The 24,441-nt window shown below is 38.2% G+C and overlaps 1 protein-coding gene across 2 annotated transcripts; it reads left to right on the top strand.

The window, feature by feature from the left end:
• Positions 1-1,651: 1,651 nt before the first annotated feature.
• On the top strand, positions 1,652-15,514 carry nptx2a (neuronal pentraxin 2a). 2 transcript variants are annotated; one of them, XM_058405330.1, is made up of 5 exons: positions 1,652-2,528; positions 3,798-4,011; positions 4,628-4,872; positions 9,159-9,338; positions 13,010-15,514. In XM_058405330.1, exons 1-5 carry the CDS (start codon positions 1,938-1,940, stop codon positions 13,235-13,237), a joined length of 1,458 nt encoding a protein of 485 aa, XP_058261313.1. In that variant the 5' UTR covers positions 1,652-1,937; the 3' UTR covers positions 13,238-15,514. The 2 variants fall into 2 exon arrangements, with proteins under 2 accessions (XP_058261313.1, XP_058261304.1); XM_058405321.1 differs by having other exon boundaries at positions 3,795-4,011.
• The last annotated feature ends 8,927 nt before the right edge of the window (positions 15,515-24,441 follow it).

Raw genomic sequence — 24,441 nt, 5'->3', positions numbered from 1 at the left:
TATTAAGTGTGTGTATGTGTGCATGGACTGCTGGGATGCCAATCCAGCACCCTTAACATCGCATGTGTCAAAAAATCACATACTGTATCAGTTCAGCCGTTGATACAGTACACACTGATAAATGTGTGTAATACGAATACAATGTACACACAACAGCCACCATGTTGACATTGTCATGTGACCTACAAGATCATAATAACCTGTTTTTTCTTGTTTAAACTTTCAACAAGTTAACAATTTACTCAGGTGTTGTTAAACAAGTAGGTTTCACAGCAAGGACCAACGTTAAATATATAGCATACAAAAACAGAGCTAGCGCACTGCCTTCCCCTGTTTGGGATTCTGATAGCTTTTTCATGCTTTTTCATGCTTTTTCATGCCCTATGGGATAGCACAGGGCCAACTGGCTCTATACTACAGAATCCCAGTGGAAGCAGTAGGTCATCAAGGTATTTCTGTTTTAAAAATACTGAATCTGGACATTAAATTTCACCTACTATATTAGGGACACAGCTTGTTGTGTTCCCAAGCTCAAGGCTCTGGATCTACTATTGCCTTGACCATGGTACTACATAATTACAATTTCTTGGTTATTTATTATATGTTTATGTTAATTAAGGAATAAAACATAGGCATGCTGTTATTGGAAAATATGCCTATAAAAAGCCGATTAAAAAAAGTGGATTATTATTTTCCTATAAGAGAACATCTCAAAGTGTTTCATTCCCATTATACCAAAGCAAACTGCCACATATATCATTTAAAAAAATGCCAAAAAATAAATGTTCTCATGCTTTCTAACAGTTTATTTAGTCATTGTCATACTAACCTCTATAACACGTTAGTTCTTTTGATGATGGGAAAAATGTTTATCTCTCCAAATAAAACACAATTAGGATAAGCTGGCTTGCAAAAAAGGGGATCATTTCAGCAACCTGAGAATGTATATGAGAAAGAGATCGGCAGAGAGGAAGGAAGGAGGGAGAGAGAGGGAGAGAGAGAGAGTTGTTGATGTGAAGTGCACTGTGTTATAAAGACTAATACACTATACACTATAATAGTATAGTATAGTAGTAGTAGCAGTAGTAGTATATTAGAGTTATATTGCTTTTTTCTAGGGGGTGAGGTCACTTCAGGTTATTGTTGTTACTGTTATTTTTTTTGGGGAAAAATATGTAACCTGTTTGCAACCCAAGTTCAGATGGACACGAAGTAGTACTGTAGTACTGATGTGGAGAAAGATAAATAAAATATGATGAATATATTTTTCATTAATAAAGAAGAGATAGACGATTGTTAGCAATGCCATTTGCGCAAGCGTGACGCTCGTGATAGCTGAGATTAATGTTTAAAAATAACTTCATTTAAAAAAGTGACCTCATTCAAGGTACATCTGGCAGAAAGAAAAGTGATGCTGAGTATTCCGGCTGTGATCACGTGCGCAATCAGACCGTAATTTATGACTCGCTCCATCTGGGGATAAAAAGGTTGAACCCTAAATGTCACCAAGTCTGATACATGGGGCACTTCGTAGTGTGTGGAAGGCATTATTTCATTTGTGGTGTAGTGCGCTAACCTAGGGAGAAGGCGATATTTTGTGATGTGGCTCGATGACGTCGATGAGGCTTAGTCAATCCGCGCGCTCCATCAGTCGAGCATATATTAATGCGTAAAGCCGCGGTGAGGCTAGCTGTCTCTCTGCAGCATCAGAGACTGGGAAGTAACTGTGAGGTGGAATATTTATCCAAGTAATCACTGTATAACTCCACTCTTCGGATATTTTTTCCAGATCATATTAAGCAATCGTTCTTACGTTTTGTTTGCAGCTGAGAAACCGACACTTGCTGAGCGCTGTACAAAAAGAGGCATTATTGGTTTGGCTTTAAAGTACTTCTTTGATATATTGCTTCTTTTTTTTTACAGGCGACACAAATTAGATGTTAGTGACTTTTCATGAAGAAGACCGTTTTCTTGCACTTTTTCTTTTAAAAAATAAAAGCAGGGCTTTTTGGACACTCCAAGCGTACGCGCTCGTGACAAACAAACTGAACCGCTTCTCACGCGCCGCAGCTATGATCGCGCTCTTTACTGCGCTCCTGTGCGCTCGCGCGCTGGCTGCTGGAAACCTTGCGGTTGCTGATGGCCAGCCTCAGGGCGAGCGTTTCGTGTGCACCGCCGTGCCTGCGGGCGCCGACCTCAGTTGCCCGGTGGACACGGATAACCGCGTGCAGAGCGCGAGTCCGCAGGAGGACGAGTTCAGGAGCACGATCGTGCAGCTCCGGGAGACCGTGCTGCAGCAAAGGGGGACCATTGCGAGTCAGCAGGGCACCATTAAGGAACTCAACTCCAAACTTTCGCGCTGCGAGGCCGCGGCGCAAGACGCGCGAGACAGCAAGTGGCGTGGAGGCGCGCGCAGAAAGGACTTCGGTAAGAACACCATGGGCGATCTGCCGCGCGACCCCGTGGAAACCATCGAGCAGCTGGGCAAGACCATGCAAGGGCTGAAGGACCGGCTGGAAAACTTAGAGGTGAGGAAAAATGCGCTTAATGTGTTTGTTGGGAAGAAAAAAACAACTGTGTTTTAATAAATTTGTGCTACAGATATTGGGGAATTAAACTGCACTGTTCGCCGTGACTTATCCTTTGCTCCTATATAGCTATATAGCTTTACATGCAAATGTATATGTAGTGCACCTTTGCAAGATTTAAAGTACCTGTATACAAAGCTTTATGCGCATAGGTAAAGGTGCAAAAGGTGTATACACGATGGTACCACCCCAGATACAATTTAGTAAATTTTGGTGTGTGACTGCACATGCGTAGCGTTTGCTTTACCATGTGAAAATCTCTTCACTTGGCAAACATCATGATTATCATTCTGCGCACGCTCCCATTAATCTCACTCCCTGTCTCTCTCTCTCTATTTCTCTATGGGACATCTTTATTTCCTGTTGCTTTATGCAATATGTTCAGTGCTCTGCCTAGTTCTTCAAATTGCGCGACAAAAGTATGACTTAGAGCTCCACCACTTAAGTATAGTAAAGAACAATGTTACCTTATGCGGTATATACGATTTTACGATTCTGTTAACGATTCGATTTTATTCGGTGCAAAATCACTGTTTGAGTGTTTGCATAGTGACATTACTGAATTAGTGCTAGAGTGGTTTTCTGGCACCTGCACAATGTGCAATGTGTTTTTAATGGTTCATTGAAGAATTAAGGTTTCATAGCTTCTTGAAAAGGTTTATTTGTAATAGTTTGTGATAGGGAATGACTCTACATGGAGCCTTCAAGGGTTCCCCAAGACTGATTTAATAGTTTCACCAGAGACTTAAACACAGATGGGAATTGATCAAAATACTTGTAGTACTTGTAGTTGCACAAAATACAGCATGCTATAATGAGGAACTAAATTATCATTAGCTGAATATTACACACATCTACACAAATTGTAGATTGTGTTGAGGTCCACCCTGTTGGGGCAGGAACAGAAATGTCACAAAAATGCTTTGTTTTGTGTGATCTTAGAACATGAGAAGCAAAATGCTCACACACAATGTAATTAAACCATACGTGAGACCCCAGAGTAAAGAAGTGCACAAACACAAGCATATGTACGTGTATAGAAATTTAACATCTAGGCACGCACACTCAGATTTGCATAGTGTCTGAGTCATCATCACCTGTGCACGATGCGAGAAAACATTTTTTGACACACTGACTCTTCACATTCACTTATAAAGCCATCATGCAGCAGAATATGATTAAAGCTGTATCCTTCCCGTCCTGCAGCAGCAGCTGCATGCCAATGCATCTGGTGCGCCGTTCCCCAACGAGCTGCGTGACCTGCTAAAGCGGCGGCTGGGGGACCTCGAGAGCCAATTGCTGAGAAGAGTAGCAGAGCTTGAGGAGGAAAAGACACAGCTATACAATGAGACAATAGCCCACCGGCAGCACACAGAGAACACACTCAACTCGCTGCTGGAGAGGATCACAGAGCTGGAGAGAAGTACGGCACACTCACATCCCTACTTGGACTGAATTACAATAGGAATGGAGCTTCTATGTAGATTGATCCAGGAAGTTTCTTTTTTGTTGTTGTTGTTGTTAGTTTTATTTTTTATTATTTTTCAGATTAGTTCATATTTTAAATGTTATCTTAAGACAACGCTCAAACCAAGATTCTGCAATGTTATACTGCAGGAAACTGAGGTTCTTCTGGTGGTAGTTCCATATGAAAGAACCTTATGTTTGCAAATATATATAGCATCTGGCTTGCTGAGTGAGGATCTGGCATCATTAGGCTAATATCTATTTTCATAACTGAGAGCACAAATATGGCAGATTTACTGATAGGAACGGGCAGCTGCTGTGCTTAGTGGTTAAGCTGTTGGACTTCTGATCAGAAGGTTGTGAGCTTGAATCCCAGGTCCACCAAGCTGCCACTGATGGGCCCCTGAGCAAGTCCCTTAACCCTTGATTGTTCAGCTATATAGATAGTAAGTTACTCTGTATAAGGGCATCTGCCCAATGCCAGAACTAGACATAAGTGATTCAGTGAGGTTAAACCCAAATGACATTTCTACCTTTCATCCCTTCCTCATCCACTTTTTTTCTCCCTTTAGGTAACAGCGCATTTAAATCCCCAGAGGACTTCAAGGTTTCCCTGCCCCTGCGCACAAACTACCTCTATGGCCGCATCAAGAAGAGCCTACCAGAAATGTACGCCTTCACCATGTGCATGTGGCTCAAGTCCAGCGCTAGTCCTGGAATTGGAACGCCATTCTCCTATGGAGTCCCTGGGCAAGCTAATGAGATTGTGCTAATAGAATGGGGTAACAATCCCATCGAGCTACTTGTCAATGACAAGGTTAGTCATTTCTCACATATTTATATCATTCCTTGGAATATTATACTGTCTCACTGAGAGTTTAATACAGACTGTGGTACAGTTCAATGCAAAACAACAGCCAATGGGTTGGAACCATGAATGAGGCATTTAACCAGATGTTCCAGGGACCCAGCCATTGTAAAGTTGCCTACTTTAATAAATAAATAACGAAACACATCTAAATCTGTTTATTAATAAGAAAGATTACGTAGCGTGGCCACCATATAAGTAGCTGTGAATGAGCTGTTGCTATAGAAATGATAACATATTAGAATGAGTTTATTCAAATAAACATATCTGAATTAAAGCCAGCACTATAATCAGAGCTGCTGTAATAGAAAATAAATCTCAAAAAAAAAAACACTTTGTAGACAATCAGAATAAAGAACAGTGCTGTGGTATACAGTAATTAGGTAATGTAAGTGCAGATGGAAACATATTCCCAAGGGTGTCTCTCTGTGCTATAAGTGCAGACACAACATTCACAGTGGCCTGCACATATTTCCAACCTGATCTGCCATTAGGGCTTTGAAGCAGCATGAGACTTGATATTAGGCAGTGCCAAGCCCCAACTACACAGAGTCGAGGAAATCAGCATTACAAAGGTAGCGATCAAAAGAATGAGGTGGGAATTCAAAGAGGGATTCGAGAGCATTTGGTAAACAGCTCCACAGTGCACCATCTGTTGGTCGAAACACAACCGCAGAATAGGTCATTATAGTAGATTAAACTTTTATTGGCATTTCTTTTTTTTTTTTACCTTCACAGCAAAAAGTCATCATTTGAAATGAAGATCAACAAGGAGCCATTTTAATGAGTCTGTCAAAAACTCCGAAATAACAAACTTAATTTAAAATGATTTCTACTGAACAATATCTAAATCGGGCGGCTGTCTGAGATTTAATTGGAATTTACTAAGAACGGTAATGTCTGCACTGTTCTGGCGATAATCTGCCCAATTAGGATATATTAAGAAAGATATCAAAATTCGTTGTGGCTGCTAGATGCTTTGTTTTTAAGGGACAGACTATACATGTAACTACTGCATATTAAAGAGATTTGGTCCATTCGGTTGTGAAAAAATGTTGATTAATGATATTTTCATGCAGAAAATGAAATAGATTGATTTAGAAACACAGTAGCTGTGTTATGATGATAAAACATGAGAAATTAATGCATTTGGAAATTCCTTTAGGTTAATTTAGGCTAATTCAATAAGCGACTAAAATCATGTTCAGACTTTTTCTGCGTTTTCATGTGAATTTGTTATGATTAGTGGAGTGTGAACGCTGTTCTTGAGCCCTGGAACAGTCCAGAGATCTGATATTTGATCCTCTTAAAAAACTATGTTCTGGTATTCACTTCAGCTGAACCGTGGTTTAGTTCACATCAAGTGTGGAGGCTTTCTGCACTCAGGGCCGTGTACCGGTGTGATTGCTGATTTGTTTTACCTTGCAATATTATTTCCTGTTTCTACTTTTGTGATTCCAGGGAAATGGTTGTTATGATGATTGCAATAGTTTCATAGCACTTTAATTAGCTCACCTTTGTGGTGCACTGACAGCACGGTGAAAAAGGCACGTCTCGTGTCAGCCTGAATAAAAGATCAGCTCCTTGTTTTCAGATATTCCTGCATGATGACATGCCCTGCATCCAAAAAAGCATTTTTTATTTTTTTTCTTCAATGTGTGTACAACAGGAAAATGAAAACAAAATATGGATAAACCTAGAGCACAACATTTTGCAAAGCTGCATGCACAAAGTGACGTATGGTCTGTGCAATCAAGCTACGGTTCGGAATGAATTCTTTGATGTCAATGCAGAGCTGTGATTGTGTTTCCTGCCCCCATCAAAGCCCAGAATTAATCTTGAGTACAGATTTGAGTATTCAAACCAAGTGTGAAAATGCCCTTATTTTTATTTTTTTGTTTACATTAACAATAAAAAAAATTGACTAAGCTGTCATGTATAGTAGCACTGCTCCAGGGTCCTGGGTTCAAGTCTGAGCAAATTCTTCCAATATCTGCATGGGCTTACTCCCAAAAACATGCAGATGAGCGGATTGACTGATTTAAATTGGTGTGGATGTTGATGTCATATGCAGTGTGAATTTCTACTTCACAACCAGTGTTTCCATGATTCCCAGTTTAATCCGGCCTCACGGAAAAATGTGCATATCTAACGTATTTGCAGCACTTCCTACATATTAAATAAGTATGATAAGTTTTTAACTGAATGCTCTTTATGAGACTTTCTGCTGTAGTATACTTCAACCAATCTTACCTCTACCACTACACTGTCGGAAAAAGATCGATATGTACTCAATAATTTTAACTCGGCTCATGAAATAACATCTCCTCTTCTCTGCAAACACAATCGGGCTTTTAAGTCATAAGGGTAATAGGGTATGACAACGCAAGTATTTTCACAATGCGGATCGTTTTTCCCGGTAAATCCTTCAGCCTACTGAGAAAACAGTAGACTTTCCATAGTTTTAAAATAACCACATTACTGTGGCATGTTAACACGTGATTTGCGAGCGTGATTGTGTTTACACTGAGAGGATTAGATTCATCATCTCAGTAAGTCTAATACAAATGTGGGCAATGCACAATATGCTAAAATAAATAAGGTTATTGATATTCCAAGAGCATAGTGGTGGAGGTTAACTTGGTTAAATAACTGTATGTTGCAGCAGAACATCTGATACAGAGCATTTGATGGAAACTTTCATGCACATTCCAGAGCATTGATATCGAGTGTTCGGTTGGCGCAAATCAGTCGGTGCAAATATTAACTCTGCTTAGCCGTGACATTGGTCACAGTATTAAAAATCCAAGACAATGAAGCAAGGAGATTGCAAAGTCCATTTTACGTGCTATGTGAAAAATAACGCCTGCTGAACAATTCATTTAGAATGATGTTGGCGCCAAGATGAAACATATACTGGGAAACATTCACCTATAAACTAAGCCTGCTGTACTAAAGTCTAAAAGGAACTTGCTAAAGTCTAAATTGCTCTGGCTCTTATATCCCATGTTACCTATATAAAATATCTATCAGTCAGTGATTTTTATTTATCGTTCGAGAAACTATTATTACTTATTATTGTCTCGTAATCCTTTACAAACATGAAATCCTCCCACCTCCACTATTAACTTTCTGTATGAGACGTTTGGGATTCGTTAGACTTTGTTAGATATCTGTATAGCTGGCTCCTGTTGAATACACCCTGAGGGTTGAGAGAGTGGGAGAGAAAAATGAGAGAGTGAGCTTGGCTCCCTGAATAATTCCCATGATGCCACTCCTCAGCTGCATCAGTTTGGTGCTTGGTTTATTGAGAAAGGCAGCTTGGCTTTCAGCTCTCTGCATTATACATGTGAGTTTGTGTGTGTGTGTGTGTGAGACAGAGAGAGAGAGAGAGAGAGAGAGAGAGAAATATTATCTGACTACATGGTTTTCATATAAAAAGTTCTCAAAATGATTGTGTTACAGGTATATACATAACAGCACTTTTTATGATATTGAATCATTCTAGCAAGTATGATATAGTTTTAAGTTGCATAAGTTATTATAATAAGGAGTAATTCATTCTTCTGAACCTGGCTTCCTTTAGTCTCCACCCCCCCCCCCCCCCCCACACACACACACACACACACACTCTCATAGACTGACACATGCTATAAGCCAATGAGCAGCAAGCACATTCTGTTGCCTATGATTTTGTGTTAACGTTGATGTTGTATTTCCTACTTCGCTGCTGAAGCACACATTTGGTTTCTTGTTGTTGTGTTTCTGAGTATGCTGTTGTGTTTTCACATTTGTCCTGGTGTATTCGGTTTTGTCCTTGTCTTTTTTCCGGCATGCTCTTGTGTTTGTAGTTTGTTGCAGGTCACTGTATGTTGCCTTTTAACATGTTCCACAGCTGGGTCACAGTGTGAGAGCATCATTAAGTCTCTTGCTGTGCTCTGCACAGTGTATAAAGGAACAATAGAACACAGTGCCACTAAATGGGTATGACAAATCATACACGAGGGAATGTTTTGACAAATAAATTCCTGGTATAGAAGTAGCTAGAAAAATGTCTAATCGATGAACTCTCAACTATCTTAAACAATGATATATTGCATATAAAGTATGCTGGCTCTGCAATTTTTATGGTGCCTTGTTACTTAAATTTGGTCATGTTTGCTAGTGGTGAATATTGTGCTTTCTGCATAATTCTATACATCTCTATACAACTAATACTACATCCTCTTGTTCAGGTGGCTCAGCTGCCTTTATCAGTAGGCGACGGGCGATGGCATCATATCTGTATTACCTGGACGACCAGAGATGGCTTCTGGGAGGCCTATCAGGATGGCGAGAGGCTAGGCACTGGGGAGAACTTGGCCCCATGGCACCCAATTAAACCTGGAGGTGTGATCATACTGGGCCAAGAACAGGTACGAGCAAAAGAGAGACTTTTAACCTCCCTTAAGGGACAGACAGGAAATAAATAGTGAGTGAGTCTTCACACGCGATGAGTGGAAAACGTCATCTGGCTGTATTTACTATACTGCTGCTATGCCACTGCTATACCACGTGGTGTGTGTGTGTGTGTGTGTATGTATGTGTGTGTATATACCTTAGGGATGGTACACAAAGACAGGAGTGAGGTCACTGAACTTAGCTATTGCTTTAGGTAACCAAATGGATTTTAGACTGTACAGTACACATAGAGTGCAGAGAGATTTCATTCACTGAATATTTAGTTAATATTTCTGATGCTCCCTCAAAACGTATATTTTTTATTGACCAATTTCAAGCTCTTCCCAACACTTGGTTACTGTTGCTAGGTCAAATTTCTAAAACACAACAAAACAAAACATAAAACTGAAATGATCAATAAGCTGGCTACCTACCCCAAGAAGCAATAAATCAATTTTGGGAAGTAGGAAAGACTTGAGGTAAAAAGCAACAGAGAAGAGAGGCTTTCAATATTAAATAAACATTACAAAAATGATGATGGCAAATAAGAAAAGATTTTAATGGCAAATGTTACTCCTCACGCTGAAGCAGACTGATGCGGTAAAATGATGGAATATTTTCAATCAGTACAAACAAATGAATTATTTTATCACCACAAGTCTGAGTGTGAGATGTTTGTTTTTTTGGTTCTGTTGGGATACACAGAATTTTTAGTGGCTGCATAAAACACCTTTAAATTTTAGATGCTTATGAAAAGACACCTGGGGTGCCTCAGAGAGTAGAAACGGGTTTGATATCACCATTTACTTTGAAGATATAAACATTTGTGTGGAAAAAAAATGTTTTTTGGAACTTTTTTTTATAAATTTATTGCCCCTAGTAGGCTAGATATAAACAAACACTTATGAAAAACTACAAATTCTTAAAGCCTCGAGTGTCTACTTTCATACGAGCCATTAACCATCACTGTGGAGTCTGACATGACAAAGAAAATTCAATGCTGAACATGGACACAACAAAACAGACCCAAATTCCATTTTTTGGGCCTCAGATGAATTAACTCTCTATGCAGAAATAAAAACCACCTCAGTTATCATCAGTATATGAACTTTAGCTGGATACCTGCCTTGTCATATCAATAATTATAGCTCTTGCCACATAGTTGACATTCTAAAATAGATGCCTCTTACATATTATCTATGAAAAATAAGTTTAGACAGTTGTAACACAATAGGCAACTGCAACTTGATAAGATACATAATAAACTGGGACTGGGATGCTCATCTGTCTTCACTTTCTCAGACATTGCTACTGCTGACTATGCAGGAGCCTGCAGCATAGACATTCTACAGGAAATTGCTTTATTTTGATTGGGTCTTGGTATTAAATTATTAAAAGATTTGTACATGCTGTCTTTGTATGGGCTTACAGACTTTTTAAATTAAGCTTTTATTCATTTGAAATCAATTCCATTTTTGTATACTGCTTTAACACTTGTTGCAGCTTTACAGGAATCTAAAAATTCGGAATAAATTTTAGCTTTTTTTGTTGTTGTTTTACTCATTTCTGAACAGTTGAAGGCTAAGGGTGAAGGTTAAGGCTAAGCCTTGCTCAAAGGCCCAACAGTGGCAAAATGATTTGAACTCCTGACTTTCTAGTGACCTACCATTGTCCTAATATACTCTACTACCATTGTCTTAATATACTCCACTACCATTGTCCTAATATACTCCACTACCATTGTCCTAATATACTCCACTACCATTATCCTAATATACTCCACTACCATTGTCTTAATATACTCCACTACCATTGTCCTAATATACTCCACTACCATTATCCTAATATACTCCACTACCATTGTCTTAATATACTCCACTACCATTGTCCTAATATACTCCACTACCATTGTCTTAATATACTCCACTACCATTATCCTAATATACTCCACTACCATTATCCTAATATACTCCACTACCATTGTCTTAATATACTCCACTACCATTGTCCTAATATACTCCACTACCATTGTCCTAATATACTCCACTACCATTATCCTAATATACTCCACTACCATTGTCTTAATATACTCCACTACCATTGTCCTAATATACTCCACTACCATTGTCTTAATATACTCCACTACCATTGTCCTAATATACTCCACTACCATTATCATAATATACTCCACTACCATTGTCCTAATATACTCCACTACCATTATCATAATATACTCCACTACCATTGTCCTAATATACTCCACTACCATTATCCTAATATACTCCACTACCATTATCATAATATACTCCACTACCATTGTCCTAATATACTCCACTACCATTGTCCTAATATACTCCACTACCATTATCCTAATATACTCCACTACCATTGTCCTAATATACTCCACTACCATTGTCCTAATATACTCCACTACCATTGTCCTAATATACTCCACTACCATTGTCCTAATATACTCCGCTACCATTGTCCTAATATACTCCACTACCATTGTCCTAATATACTCCACTACCATTATCCTAATATACTCCACTACCATTATCCTAATATACTCCACTACCATTGTCCTAATATACTCCACTACCATTATCTTAATATACTCCACTACCATTATCTTAATATACTCCACTACCATTGTCCTAATATACTCCACTACCATTGTCCTAATATACTCCACTACCATTATCCTAATATACTCCACTACCATTGTCCTAATATACTCCACTACCATTATCCTAATATACTCCACTACCATTGTCCTAATATACTCCACTACCATTATCTTAATATACTCCACTACCATTGTCTTAATATACTCCACTACCATTGTCTTAATATACTCCACTACCATTGTCCTAATATACTCCACTACCATTATCTTAATATACTCCACTACCATTGTCCTAATATACTCCACTACCATTATCCTAATATACTCCACTACCATTGTCCTAATATACTCCACTACCATTGTCCTAATATACTCCACTACCATTATCCTAATATACTCCACTACCATTATCCTAATATACTCCACTACCATTGTCCTAATATACTCCACTACCATTGTCCTAATATACTCCACTACCATTGTCCTAATATACTCCACTACCATTATCCTAATATACTCCACTACCATTGTCCTAATATACTCCACTACCATTGTCCTAATATACTCCACTACCATTATCCTAATATACTCCACTACCATTGTCCTAATATACTCCACTACCATTGTCCTAATATACTCCACTACCATTATCCTAATATACTCCACTACCATTGTCCTAATATACTCCACTACCATTGTCCTAATATACTCCACTACCATTGTCCTAATATACTCCACTACCATTGTCCTAATATACTCCACTACCATTATCCTAATATACTCCACTACCATTGTCCTAATATACTCCACTACCATTGTCCTAATATACTCCACTACCATTGTCCTAATATACTCCGCTACCATTGTCCTAATATACTCCACTACCATTGTCCTAATATACTCCACTACCATTGTCCTAATATACTCCGCTACCATTGTCCTAATATACTCCACAAGAGTATTTGTAGTGTTTGTGATGTTTGGTGACCTGTTAACTCTATTTCTCTGTCTTAACAGGATATTGTAGGGGGAAGGTTTGATGCCACACAGGCTTTCGTAGGAGAGCTAAGCCACTTCAACATGTGGGATCGGGTTCTCCGCCCCACAGACATCTCTGGCATGGCTAACTGCTCGGCCTACATGCCTGGCAACGTAGTGCCCTGGATAGACGCCAATGTCGAGGTCTTCGGAGGAGCTACAAAAGCAGCACTGGAGATATGCGAGGACCGTCTTTTTGACTCATAAAACTGACCCTTCCTATATGGATCCAATATTATTTTTCAGAGGTAAAACACCTCACCATGCTGCTTTGGGACCATTGTGGAGAGACAGTCGTTTTATGAAACAGTATTCACTGTGCTTATATCATTCTCTCTGGTGGACTTCTCCTCTGTTTTGCTGTTTCTTTTTGTTGTCAACAAGGTCAATGATCGAAGTTATTGTGGTGTGTGAAATGTGTGAAAAAAAAAAGAAAAAGAAAAGAAAAACATTCTGAACATTCCAGTTAAAAAATATTTGAACATGTACAAGCTTAAGCTTCTTGTCAATGTTAGATATGTTTTTGTGTTGCACACGACTTAAAAAAAAGTATAAAAAAAAAAGCATAGAATTTATTCTGAGCAGAGGAATCACTGGAGAGTGGAGTGCTGCTGTATGATCGAACTGCATGAAGGCTTACATTTGAATTCATTTTAATGTCCTGTATTTGTAGAAACAAGCATTTAATGCACCTTCAGTAAACAGGGCTTGAGCGGAAGCACTCCGCTCTTTATAACATGCATGAATGAAAAATTCTGTTCAAATATGCAAAGCTCTCTACGCACCCAAATGTGACAGGATACAATCGATCAGGAGCTTAGTGGAAGGGTGCATACGCTTTCTAGAGCGTTCTCTGGAGGATATGGAAAGGGAGAGATGTTGAAGAATATTTCAAAGAATGTTCACCTTCGATTGTTTTTCAAAATACTAGCTTTATGAATAAAACTGTCACAGAAACTTTTTATACATTTTTATAAATGGGTTTTTGTCAAGGAAGATGAGTCTGACTTGAACCAGAATAACTGTGTAGCCCGTAATTCTGTTTGTGGTCTTCGGAAATTCCAGACCCTCTTTAAATAGCTATGATGATAAACATAAGAAGGTTGTGTCAGATGGAAACGTAATTATATCAGAATTAAAGGCAAACTTTGATTTTCTGTACATTTACATTAAAATTGAACGTTTTTTTTTGGGGGGGGGGGGTTGCTTATGTTTGTATTTATTTTAATTTCGTTACATTTATTTAATGTTATTTAACGTTACGTTTCTACGTCTCACAATTATGTTTGATGATCATTTTCAGATTTCGTCACCTCCGTGAACCTCTATATGCACTTCTACTTTGCAGCAAATAAGAGGATTAAGTCATTGATTATTTTTCTGTATACTGGGGCTTAATTGGGAGCAAAGAAAGTAAACTAGATGAAAATAAAGAGCTGATTTGTAAATTCTTATTATTTTATTACATTATGAAATAGTAATGCACTGGGGTCTCTGTTTACCCCCAAACAATGAGCAAGCAAGAGAAATCTCAACTCAACATAGCTGGTAGTCTGCTAGAGGAGATGGATGTGGATATAAAAAACACTTGTTTAATGATGTACAAAGCACCGAAAAAAAAAGAAAAAAAATCCAATAAGCTTTTTTTGTGGTGATATAAAAGAAGTATTGATGGATTTTAATGAAATAGAGGTTGCTTGCATTCTCTTCCTTTACGACGACAGCTAGGTTGAATGCATTATCCCCTCAAAAGCTGAAAGAGCACCATGCATTATTTTTGTACAGAGTCCATTAACGCTTGCTCGTTTTAGAGTATTTATTGAACTGTACAGTGATGCTTCAATAAAGCTGTGCAATAGCTACGCCGTGTGAGAGTTTAATGTATACCGAGCTTTCTGTCAGGTTTTCTACATGCTTTTGTGGCCTACTACACCACTAGGACCTGCCAGGCCTCTAATGGATCTGTGTTCAAATGTAGGAAGGATGGTTGGATGTGGATGTGTTTATATGCTGTAGAGCGAAAAAGTAAGCCGTCACGTTTGCTTCTTATGCGGTAAGCAAGCAGAAAGTAGTTTTTTTTTTGTTGTTGTTGCCACTTGCTGGCCCGTGTCCTTTAAGAATGAGAGAATACTGGTATAAAATAATGCAGATGGTTTGGAGATGTTTTTTCTTTTGGTTACTGAATGTGTGAGCATTTTCATTTGAACAACTGACTCTGTTGTCAGTGAACAAAGCTATTATCACTGTGTATGGAAAAAATGATGAAACGTAAAGATTTATGTCATTTATGTTATATCTGTTTTGACTAATTATCTGTTTTTTTGTTGCTGTTGTTGTTTTTTATTTCTGGAAAACTGAACGGCCTTTTCTGAGCACCACCGCTTTCTTAGTTTTGTCAAGGATTTTGTCAAGGATCAGTCTTTATTTCCTGATATGGAACAACACACAATTCAGTGTTGAAATGTGGTTGAATATCCTTTTGCACCCAATAAATAATTTAAAAAATGTGTAAAAGTACTGCAATATTTTTATCTGAAGGGGAAAGAGTGTGTTTGATCCGCTGTCAAGCTTTCAAAACACTCCAGACAGTACTGGGCTTGTTTTTTCTTTTTCTTTTATCATGTTCAACAAATCTCCAAATCTCAACTCAGATTGCATAAGATATAAGTTTAGGTTACTTTTTTTTTTTGTTGTTGTTCTCTTTTGTTACTGAGTGATAAATCCTCAACTTGGCAATGTCCTAAGGGAAACGAAACAAATCTGTAAATACCGTAAGGATTAAAACACCTTGAGACATGCTGCTTTTGGATCTTCCACTTATTATATCAAGACGCATCACATCACCATGTTGATGATGTGATGCGTCTTGATATGAAGTGGAAGATCGTTCTCTCTACAGACGGTTGACTATCCTTCCATTAAATCCTCTTATAGCACAACGACATAATCATAATTCTTTTTTTTATCCGCTTTTAGTTACATTTGACATCCATTCATTAAATTAAATTCCTGTTTGCATTTACCTTAAAGCTCTGATAAACAGCTATTCCCTCATCAGCATTGCAGATGGCACTGCTGTCAAAGCTGAAAATGAATTAATACTCATCAATTCTGACCAATTCAGAATCAGGAATTCTGTTAAACGTTTATAATTTAGGCTTTATAATGCTTTTGGGCTTCATGAGACATTGCTGCCTTCAAATATAGTAATATAGTTGTTATATATGATGCTCAATCAACATTTCTAAGCCCTATCTAATAAATAAAGAATGGTATGATCAAGACATAGTAGAACAAGTCTGAGATGCAGGAAAGAGCAATGTAGTCAGTACGTGTTACAGCAATGCTGATTTCCACAATGAATGATGAAAAACATTTTCACACTTTAGCTGGTTTTGCTTAACTTCTTTTTATTTTGACTTCTCATTACTGTCCTGGGTCTAAATGTTACTAAAAGTGCAAAATCAAAAAATAGTCTGGCCAAGAGTAAGAGAGAAATTTAGTGTTGCTTGTAGTTGTTTCATTCATTCATTAGTTCATTCATTCATTCATCTATCCGTTCATTTATTCATTCATTTATATTTGTACCAAGCTTGTCACTGTTATTTCTTCAGAATTTGCTTTCTCACAACTCATAACTTAATTAGCTCTGTCGCCTAAACCCTGCTCATCTCAATTAGCAAACATTTACCTCGAGAAAGATGATCCCGACTGCTTTGACATGCAATTAGTTTCGATGAAACGCTGGCAATTTGTTGTATATCCATATAAATAAACTCAACAAGAGTTATGAAACTGCAACTCCCTCAAACCTACAGATCTAGATTAAAGATTCTGCTACACTGTAAATATTGATTCTGCATTTCTAAACACGTAGCAAGGAGATGCTTGTATTTAATTACTTTTAATACGTTTGGACTTAATGAACTTGAAAGAACAGGATATTTCAATCTATGGCGTAAATGTACCCATATAGGACAAAGATATCAAGGATTTCTCTATCTATTCATTAGCAGATGGCCATTTTTCTCTAAGGGAAGAATTTCAATGCCACAGTCTTCCCATTGCCTTTGGACCGAATGTTCTTGGAAGTGAGGCTTCGAAGCTGAGAAGTCAAATGCATGCACCACAATTATGGTTAGACATAGAGCCTTGACCTCAGTGCTGATCTCTAATAGGTGTACCATCCTCAAGCTCACGCAGTTCTATATATGCTTTTGAAATTCCATGAAGAATTACATACCAAAATATCCCTTCAACCAAACACCACTCATTTAATTTGTTCTAGCACAGAGCACTGGATCCTCCCTGTAGATATCACTGTGCTTTTCTTTGCAAACCAGTCTCTCCTTATGCGCCAGCCTCTTCTTTTTATCTTCTCTCATTTCATCATGTATGATTTTGATGTAGCTAGTCAGTTCACCTTGGGTGTTCTTTTAAAGACCTACTGATTCCTACTGCCATCCTTATTCAGGTCTTTAATCCAGACGTTGTCAGAAGACCTGAAAAAAATGTGGTCTCTGGGGGTTTTTTTGTGCCTCCGTGTAAAAATCTAGCATTTTAAAGAGACAGGTGTATAATGTACTTCCTTAAAGTTAAGCAGAGTGCATGAACTTCAAAAGTTGTTTACTGAGCAAGTTTCTGCTTAAAAACTGAGGAAAGCCCCTTTTGGTATAGCATTGTTCTCGTTATTTCCCACTGGCCAACAAGGGCAGGAGCGTTTCTGTCATAACTATAAATCCAGAACACCAGTGCAACTATTAATGGCACGCAGTTAAAAAATGCTACAGTCAATGCTAAAATATCTGCTGACATTAATCTCGCCCACCAGATGTGATGAGTGACCACAAGGTGATTTTCTCATGGAGAATTAATCAAATGTTGATGGCAGCGGATAAGGGCATTACCTGGATTACCCATGTGAGCTTTTCATCCCTGCCCTGTCTCCTCTCTCCTGGGACCGAGGCAGGAAAGAATGCACAGATTAAATAGGCCCTGGGTTTTGCTTGTGCTCTTTCCCCTCGTTCATGTAATTATGCTCTCGCTGCCCTGGCATTTGCACATCATCATGCCTTTCATTGGGAACACAGAGTGATCTGGTGCAAAATCCATTCTGAAATGTTGTGTTTTGATGCAAGCTGGGCAGGCATGCCACCAAGATTGTAGCTTTGCCTCAAGGAATCAAGGACTTCAGTGTCACTGCAGTCAGAGGTCACTGATGGGAGAAGCCCGCTGCTGACAGAACAGCAGACAGCACAATATCCTTGATTCATGCTGCTTTTAATAGATGACACCTTTCCACCTATGAAAAATGAACTTGTCTGCTAAACTGAATGTAAATAAGTGCTAAGTGTCTGCAGTCATGTTGCACAGACATGTTGCACATTATGGCTCTGCTTCACTTAGATTCCAAATGTGTGTGTGTAGTCAGTGTGCTTGTGTGGTTGTTTTAAGCCATAAATAGTGTGTAAATGACATTGTCAAAGGAGAAAATTAGGTTTTTGCATGTGCTAATTGTTCTCAGTAGCAGAGATGAGTTTGCGATTGCTCTACACAGGAAGCCCAGCTTTCCTGAAGAGTTCATTAAAATGCTGCACTGAGATGTTTAAAATGTTTAAGCGTCCACATTACTCATCCGTCTTGGTGGAATCCAATATTTTGGCAATGTTGAGATCAAATCTCACTGCAATGTTGATTGCTCATTTAGCTCAGACTCTTTCTGGTGAACAGTGCAGACGGCTTAAAAATCTCCTTTGAAGCTAACACATTCACTGGAGCCTGTGCATCTATCGAGGTCTGTTGCATGTTTGTGTTATAACAGGATGAAAAATTAACACTCGTCGGAAAACGGGCAGGGAAAAAAATTATTGGACAGTTTATTTCTCCGCCCTGGATGCATTTTGGTTTATGAGGATTGGTAGAGATCTCAAAGGGGCAGAACCTCATAAGCAAATGACATTTCAAACTTAATAACATTGGCCTCTCAGAGCCTGCAGTAGTGATGTAATTTGTAAATATTATAAATACACTGTAGTTATAACCTTCTGTTTGATTATCTGCATTCAAATCAAATCTGGAAATTTTGCATAAATCTAGCTAGCTAGCTGTCACTTCCTTCGTCAGCTAGCAGATTTTTTTTGCATTTTGGCACAAAATGGCAAACACTGCTAAATTCAGGTCAACATCAGCAAAGCCTTTGGGTGCTTAGAGAATGAAAATTAAACAGAGGCACACCAACGCCCAAGAGTTTAATTTAAAGTTAGGGAGCAAAAAAGTTTTTTTAGTTGTCTTGGTACAGTAAAATCGATTGGCTGAGTTTATTATACAAGTCTCTGTGAATGATAGAATGACAGAAATCTATATTATATATATATATGTATGTATATATATATATATATATATATATATATATATATATATATTTATATTTATATTTATATATATACTTACTGTCCTTGGGGTCATTTTGACCCCATTCAGTGTTTAATGTCTCTAAATATATGTTTGACACTTTTTTGCCTCATATTTAATGACTTTTCCTAATTTAATGGGGACAAGCAGGTAATCAAAATTATTTTGATAATACACTTTTTGTGGCATCAGTGATCATTGGGGTCAATTTAACCCCAGGCTGTTTTAGCTGTATAAAACACATTGAAAATACATTCATCTGCATTGGTTGTTTTGGATAATATTGAGGTCACTATAACTATCAATTTTATAAACTTCAAGAACATCCCTCTGCTTTAGGGCCCTAACCTAACATAAACGTACCTTTGGTATTGCGATAACTACAGAGAGTTCACACAACATGGTGGAGAGGAAAACATCATTTCTGAGAGACCCCGAGGAAAAGACGTTACCATCCTTGAAAACAGAAATTGTGCTACTTTCCAAATATTATAAATACCAAAAAAAATGTACTTAGAAATAAAAAAAAATAAAACCATTAAAAACAAACAAAAACAAAGATCTGTCCAATTTGAGGTCAATCAGTGAGATTTTATGGGGTTTTGTAAATTTTTCTATAGTCTCGCCAAATAGAAATTCTGGGTGTTTAGGAGAATGGGGTGGCGGGGTTATGTTTTATTTAAAAAGCTATTGAGGTAGTCAACAAAGAAACATGGGTAAAAATCATATTATGGAGGTTTAAATTGCTGCGGTCAAACTGACCCAAAGGGCAAAACATGTTTGTAAATTAGAGTTTAAAGAAGCAGGCTGGTAAACCATTCGAAAACATAGGGTAAGGTCAGTGTCAAAAGCAGGTACAAGTCATGTGATCAGCAAACAATACTGTATACACTCAGAGAGGCGGACTCTCAAAACCAAAGCACAATAGCAAAGTCACATCCAAACCAGAATAACAAGCAGGCTTTGTATGTTAGGTAAAAGACATTAAACGATACCTTGCTCTTACTGTGGGGACTGTGAGTGCTTATACTGTAGAGGTGAGTGGTGATGGGTCCATGTGCATGTCATGAGTAAACGTGATTGTGAACAACATGCACATCCAAGGCAGACATGTTTGTAGACAGTTAAGAACTGGAGTTAATGGTGGTTATGTTTATAGGCTGTAAGGCAGTTTGCCACCAATTGTTGCATAGATAAGACAGAAATCTGTACAATATATCAAACTATATATGGAATATGTTCTCTAAATGCTGTAAGCATCAGTGGGGTGTACAAGCACCACATGTATTGTTAAGCCATAATGAGAAACTCTCTCATTACTTCGAAATAGGGTGAAAATCATTTAAATGAACTAAAAAAAAATAATGTTTTTATTTATTTTATACTTTATTTGTGTGTGTTGTATTTTGTTAATGACTATAGCTGGAACAGGAATTTCTCTCATGGGATCAATATACAGGAATGTCTCTCATGGGATCAGTAAAGTCATGTTTGGGCTGTAGGCAAGTCCAAGAACTGTAGACAAGTTCAAGAACAGGACTAGCTGAGATCAAGACATAAGAGTCTTAAGGGGTCAAGTCAAGATCAAGTCCAAATGAAAGCGCAAAGAAAGATTGAGATTGAAAACCTCATCAAATTATTTTTCAATGCTAAGTAACTAGTTGGCGTCATTTGTGCATTGTGCCAGGATTAGACTATGTTTTTCTTTTTTCTTCCATTCTAGAAGATGGAATTATTATTCCTTTTCAAAATGTGGGTATGTGAAATGAAAGACTAGAGAAACATTATTTGTGCAAACTCTTGTTCAAGGCCAAGACTAAGATACATCCAAGTAGAAATGTCAATAAATTCAGCATAAATCCAACTTAATACAGAAAACCATATGAGGCAAACATGAAAGACATTTACAACTCTTGCAAGACTGAAAACACATTCAAATCTTTAGTAAGTCAAACCTATAGGTAGAAAAACATTCAAATAAAGGATCTCGATCTGAAAGGGAAAAGAGTCATATTAAGACAGAATACTACTTAGTTATGTGGTGCAAAAACAGTAACTAAAAATAACTGCTTGTTAAGTCTATTTTTTTGCCTACAGGTTGAACAAAAAAGAAAGCCTTATTGTGTTGTATCACGTTTCCCTAGTACTTGCTGTTGCATAAGCCGCCGTGTGTTACATAAGCCCTTTGCATGATTTTAAAACATTCTCTAATTGCACTGAGTCTGATAAACATGTCGCATTCGGTGACTATGCGGGCAAATTCTGACATTTTCTCACAACTCAGATTGTACAACTATGTACTCTAATCCATTTTTTTTATCCATGCATCACTGTGAGATCTATGCACTGGACAAAATACAGCAGTTGTAACTAATTCACCAGTAAATAACGTTCTCATATGTGGATGAAATTGTATACACAACCATTACACTGTATAGAACTGCAACACAATGTACTGTACTTCAGGCACAATGGCATGGCTATTGATGTATGATACATATTATATAGGTCTACTATTCTATCTGTGCTATGCATGATGTATATATTTTTAATGTTTATCCTTATGGTAATGTTTTATCTTTAAATGTTATTTTCTTTTTTTTAATATTTCAATAAGTATTTTTACAATATCTTTAGTTTATTATTACTCAAATTCTTATGTTTATTTATGCCTTGTTTTCTTATGCTGCTGGAGCACTAATTTCCCCTTGTGATCAGTGGAGACTTGTCTTATCTTATCTATCTTATCTTATGAATACGTTTACAATGGGAAACGAGTTCTCACTGTAATTAGGAGCATCGTCCACCTCCAGTCTCTGTCTCATCACCTGAGGTAAAAGTCATTCCCAACATTAAAACACAAGCTGCGTAGTCGTCTCCTCTCTTGACTGATCTCTGCTTCGGCTAACATCAGTGTGGAAAATCACTGATTAGTTCAGTTAGTTCTATTCTGTTGGCTAAATTTTAAACATTTATATCTTTTGACCAGCGGGATCTTCACAGATTGCACTGTATCATAATTTTCTCTGTTTTCTCGATTATGCGATGGCTCAGAAGCATTGTGGCCACTTGGTGAGTTAGTATTCTGATGCCAAACTGAATTGATTATGTCTAGCTTACTACCAGATGTAACTATTCTATCTATCCTGGTCATCAAGGCAGCCTTTAGGAGGATTGATTGCATTTACGGCTGCATTTGTTAAACTGGATCTTCACATGGCATGATCTTTGCAGGCACCAAGGAAATGTTATGTCCCTAAATGAAAAACAATGGTTTTCTTGAAGTGGGGATGGGGATGTATATTACTAGTAGAAAACCTCAATTTTTGGTCAAAACCCTCAGGGTGTTTGCAGGCTGTCACACAAAGAGAAAAAACATGGTAAATAAATCATGAACTGAATAACTGGACAGACTTTATCATTCACCTCCTTTGTACACTGCTTGTTGTTTGACAAGCTAGAGCTCAGACAAATGCTCCACAACTCTAATTTAACACTCCAAGCTGCACAATTCCTCTTTCTTCTTCACAGTCTTGTTCGTGTTTTGAAAGAAAAGCATTTTCATTAGTTGTATCGCTGTGTTTTCAACATGTGACATACACTGGTTAATACCCATCTCAGAACAGCAGGCAGGTATTGAATTCCACTGCAGTGCTTTGTGTTTCATGCTAGGAGAAAATCATTTCTCTTTTCAATGGCTAAGGATTCATTTTCAGCAAACGAAACTGGCTCCAGGTCAGCAGAGAAAGGGGTAGCCCAAAGCGAGCCAAGTTACCTGCTGAAGGTCAGTCAATCGGGCCATGAGTTTCACATCTGGAGGAGTCAGGGGAGCCTGCAAACTGGCAGTGATTTCCGTGCTACTCATCGATCATTCGTTCCAGGGCTCGTTTGACTGATCTGTGAGTGAGCCACTTAAAACCCTCCCTAGGGTTTCAAGGTCAGATCAGAGAAGGCTGTGTGCTGCAATGAAACTTTTCAGCACTGTTTCCACTCACTGGCCACTTTTGTTATGAATTGTCAACAGTAACCCATGCCCTGTAATAGTTGACAATAACCCTTTGCCCACTGCAGCTTCAGATTCCTGTTCTTGGCTGACAAGAGTGGAACCTGATGTGGTCTTCAACTGTTGCAGCTTGTGAGATGCTTTTCTGCTCACCAGAGTGGCTATTTGAGTTACCATAGTCTTCCTGTCAACTCAAACCACTGACCTCTCTCATCAGCAAGATGGCAGAACTTCTACTAAGTGGTTTTTTTTTTTTTTAAATAAAAGGCCACTTTTATTTACCTCATTCAGACGTGAACATAAACTGAAGCTTTTGATTTGTATGTGCATGACTATGCAGTGCACAACGTGAATTTTACATAACATTACATAAAGGTCCAGGTGTGCAGGTGTCTCTAATGGGTGGTTTGTTTATGTTCCTCTTTTAACTGGCATCCAAGTGGGTCCCTGGAGTACTTGTGGTTATGCTTTGGTGCGTTCATCACCATGGCCTGAGTTCCATTTCCAGCTAGGAACCCCACCGGGGCTAGAAAAGACATTGCATTGCATTCCCATTGCTAGATAAATTGGGGACGGTTCTGGCAAAGAGGGCATCCAGCTTAAAAAAAACTGTGCCAAATGAAAATATGAAGATCAGTGATCCGCTGTGGACACCCCTAACGGGTGCAGCCTAAAGAAAAAAACTGTCTTCCAATTATGCGGGAATATGAAAAATAGCTCATAAAATGAGTTCACAGTTTCATTTTTGCCTGCACCATTTCCTTCTTACACTCACACATTCCTCAGTTCCTTGCCTATGGCCTTGTATTTGTTAATGCACAGTCTCAGGAACAGGAACAGAATCAAATAAGTAAGGGCTTTGGGTGGAGAAATCACTTTCCTTCCGGCAGCCAATGGGATCGCAGTCCAATGATCTCATTCCTGCTCCGGTTGCAGCATGCTCTCCTGAGACTGTGTCTCTGTAAACATGCTTTCATAGACATTTATATCATGAGAG

The sequence above is a fragment of the Hemibagrus wyckioides genome, linkage group LG02 (genome assembly GCF_019097595.1).
Source record: "Hemibagrus wyckioides isolate EC202008001 linkage group LG02, SWU_Hwy_1.0, whole genome shotgun sequence".
Taxonomy (NCBI): domain Eukaryota; kingdom Metazoa; phylum Chordata; class Actinopteri; order Siluriformes; family Bagridae; genus Hemibagrus; species Hemibagrus wyckioides.
This window is presented reverse-complemented; position numbering and strand designations above follow the sequence as displayed.

Excerpts from the sequence above, each read along its gene's own strand:
- nptx2a (XM_058405321.1), top strand. The coding sequence starts at position 1,938 with ATGTTAGTGACTTTTCATGAAGAAGACCGTTTTCTTGCACTTTTTCTT. Across the intron at positions 2,529-3,794 it reads ACCGGCTGGAAAACTTAGAG|CAGCAGCTGCATGCCAATGC; the intron begins GTGAGGAAAAAT and ends CCCGTCCTGCAG. Across the intron at positions 4,012-4,627 it reads GATCACAGAGCTGGAGAGAA|GTAACAGCGCATTTAAATCC; the intron begins GTACGGCACACT and ends TTCTCCCTTTAG.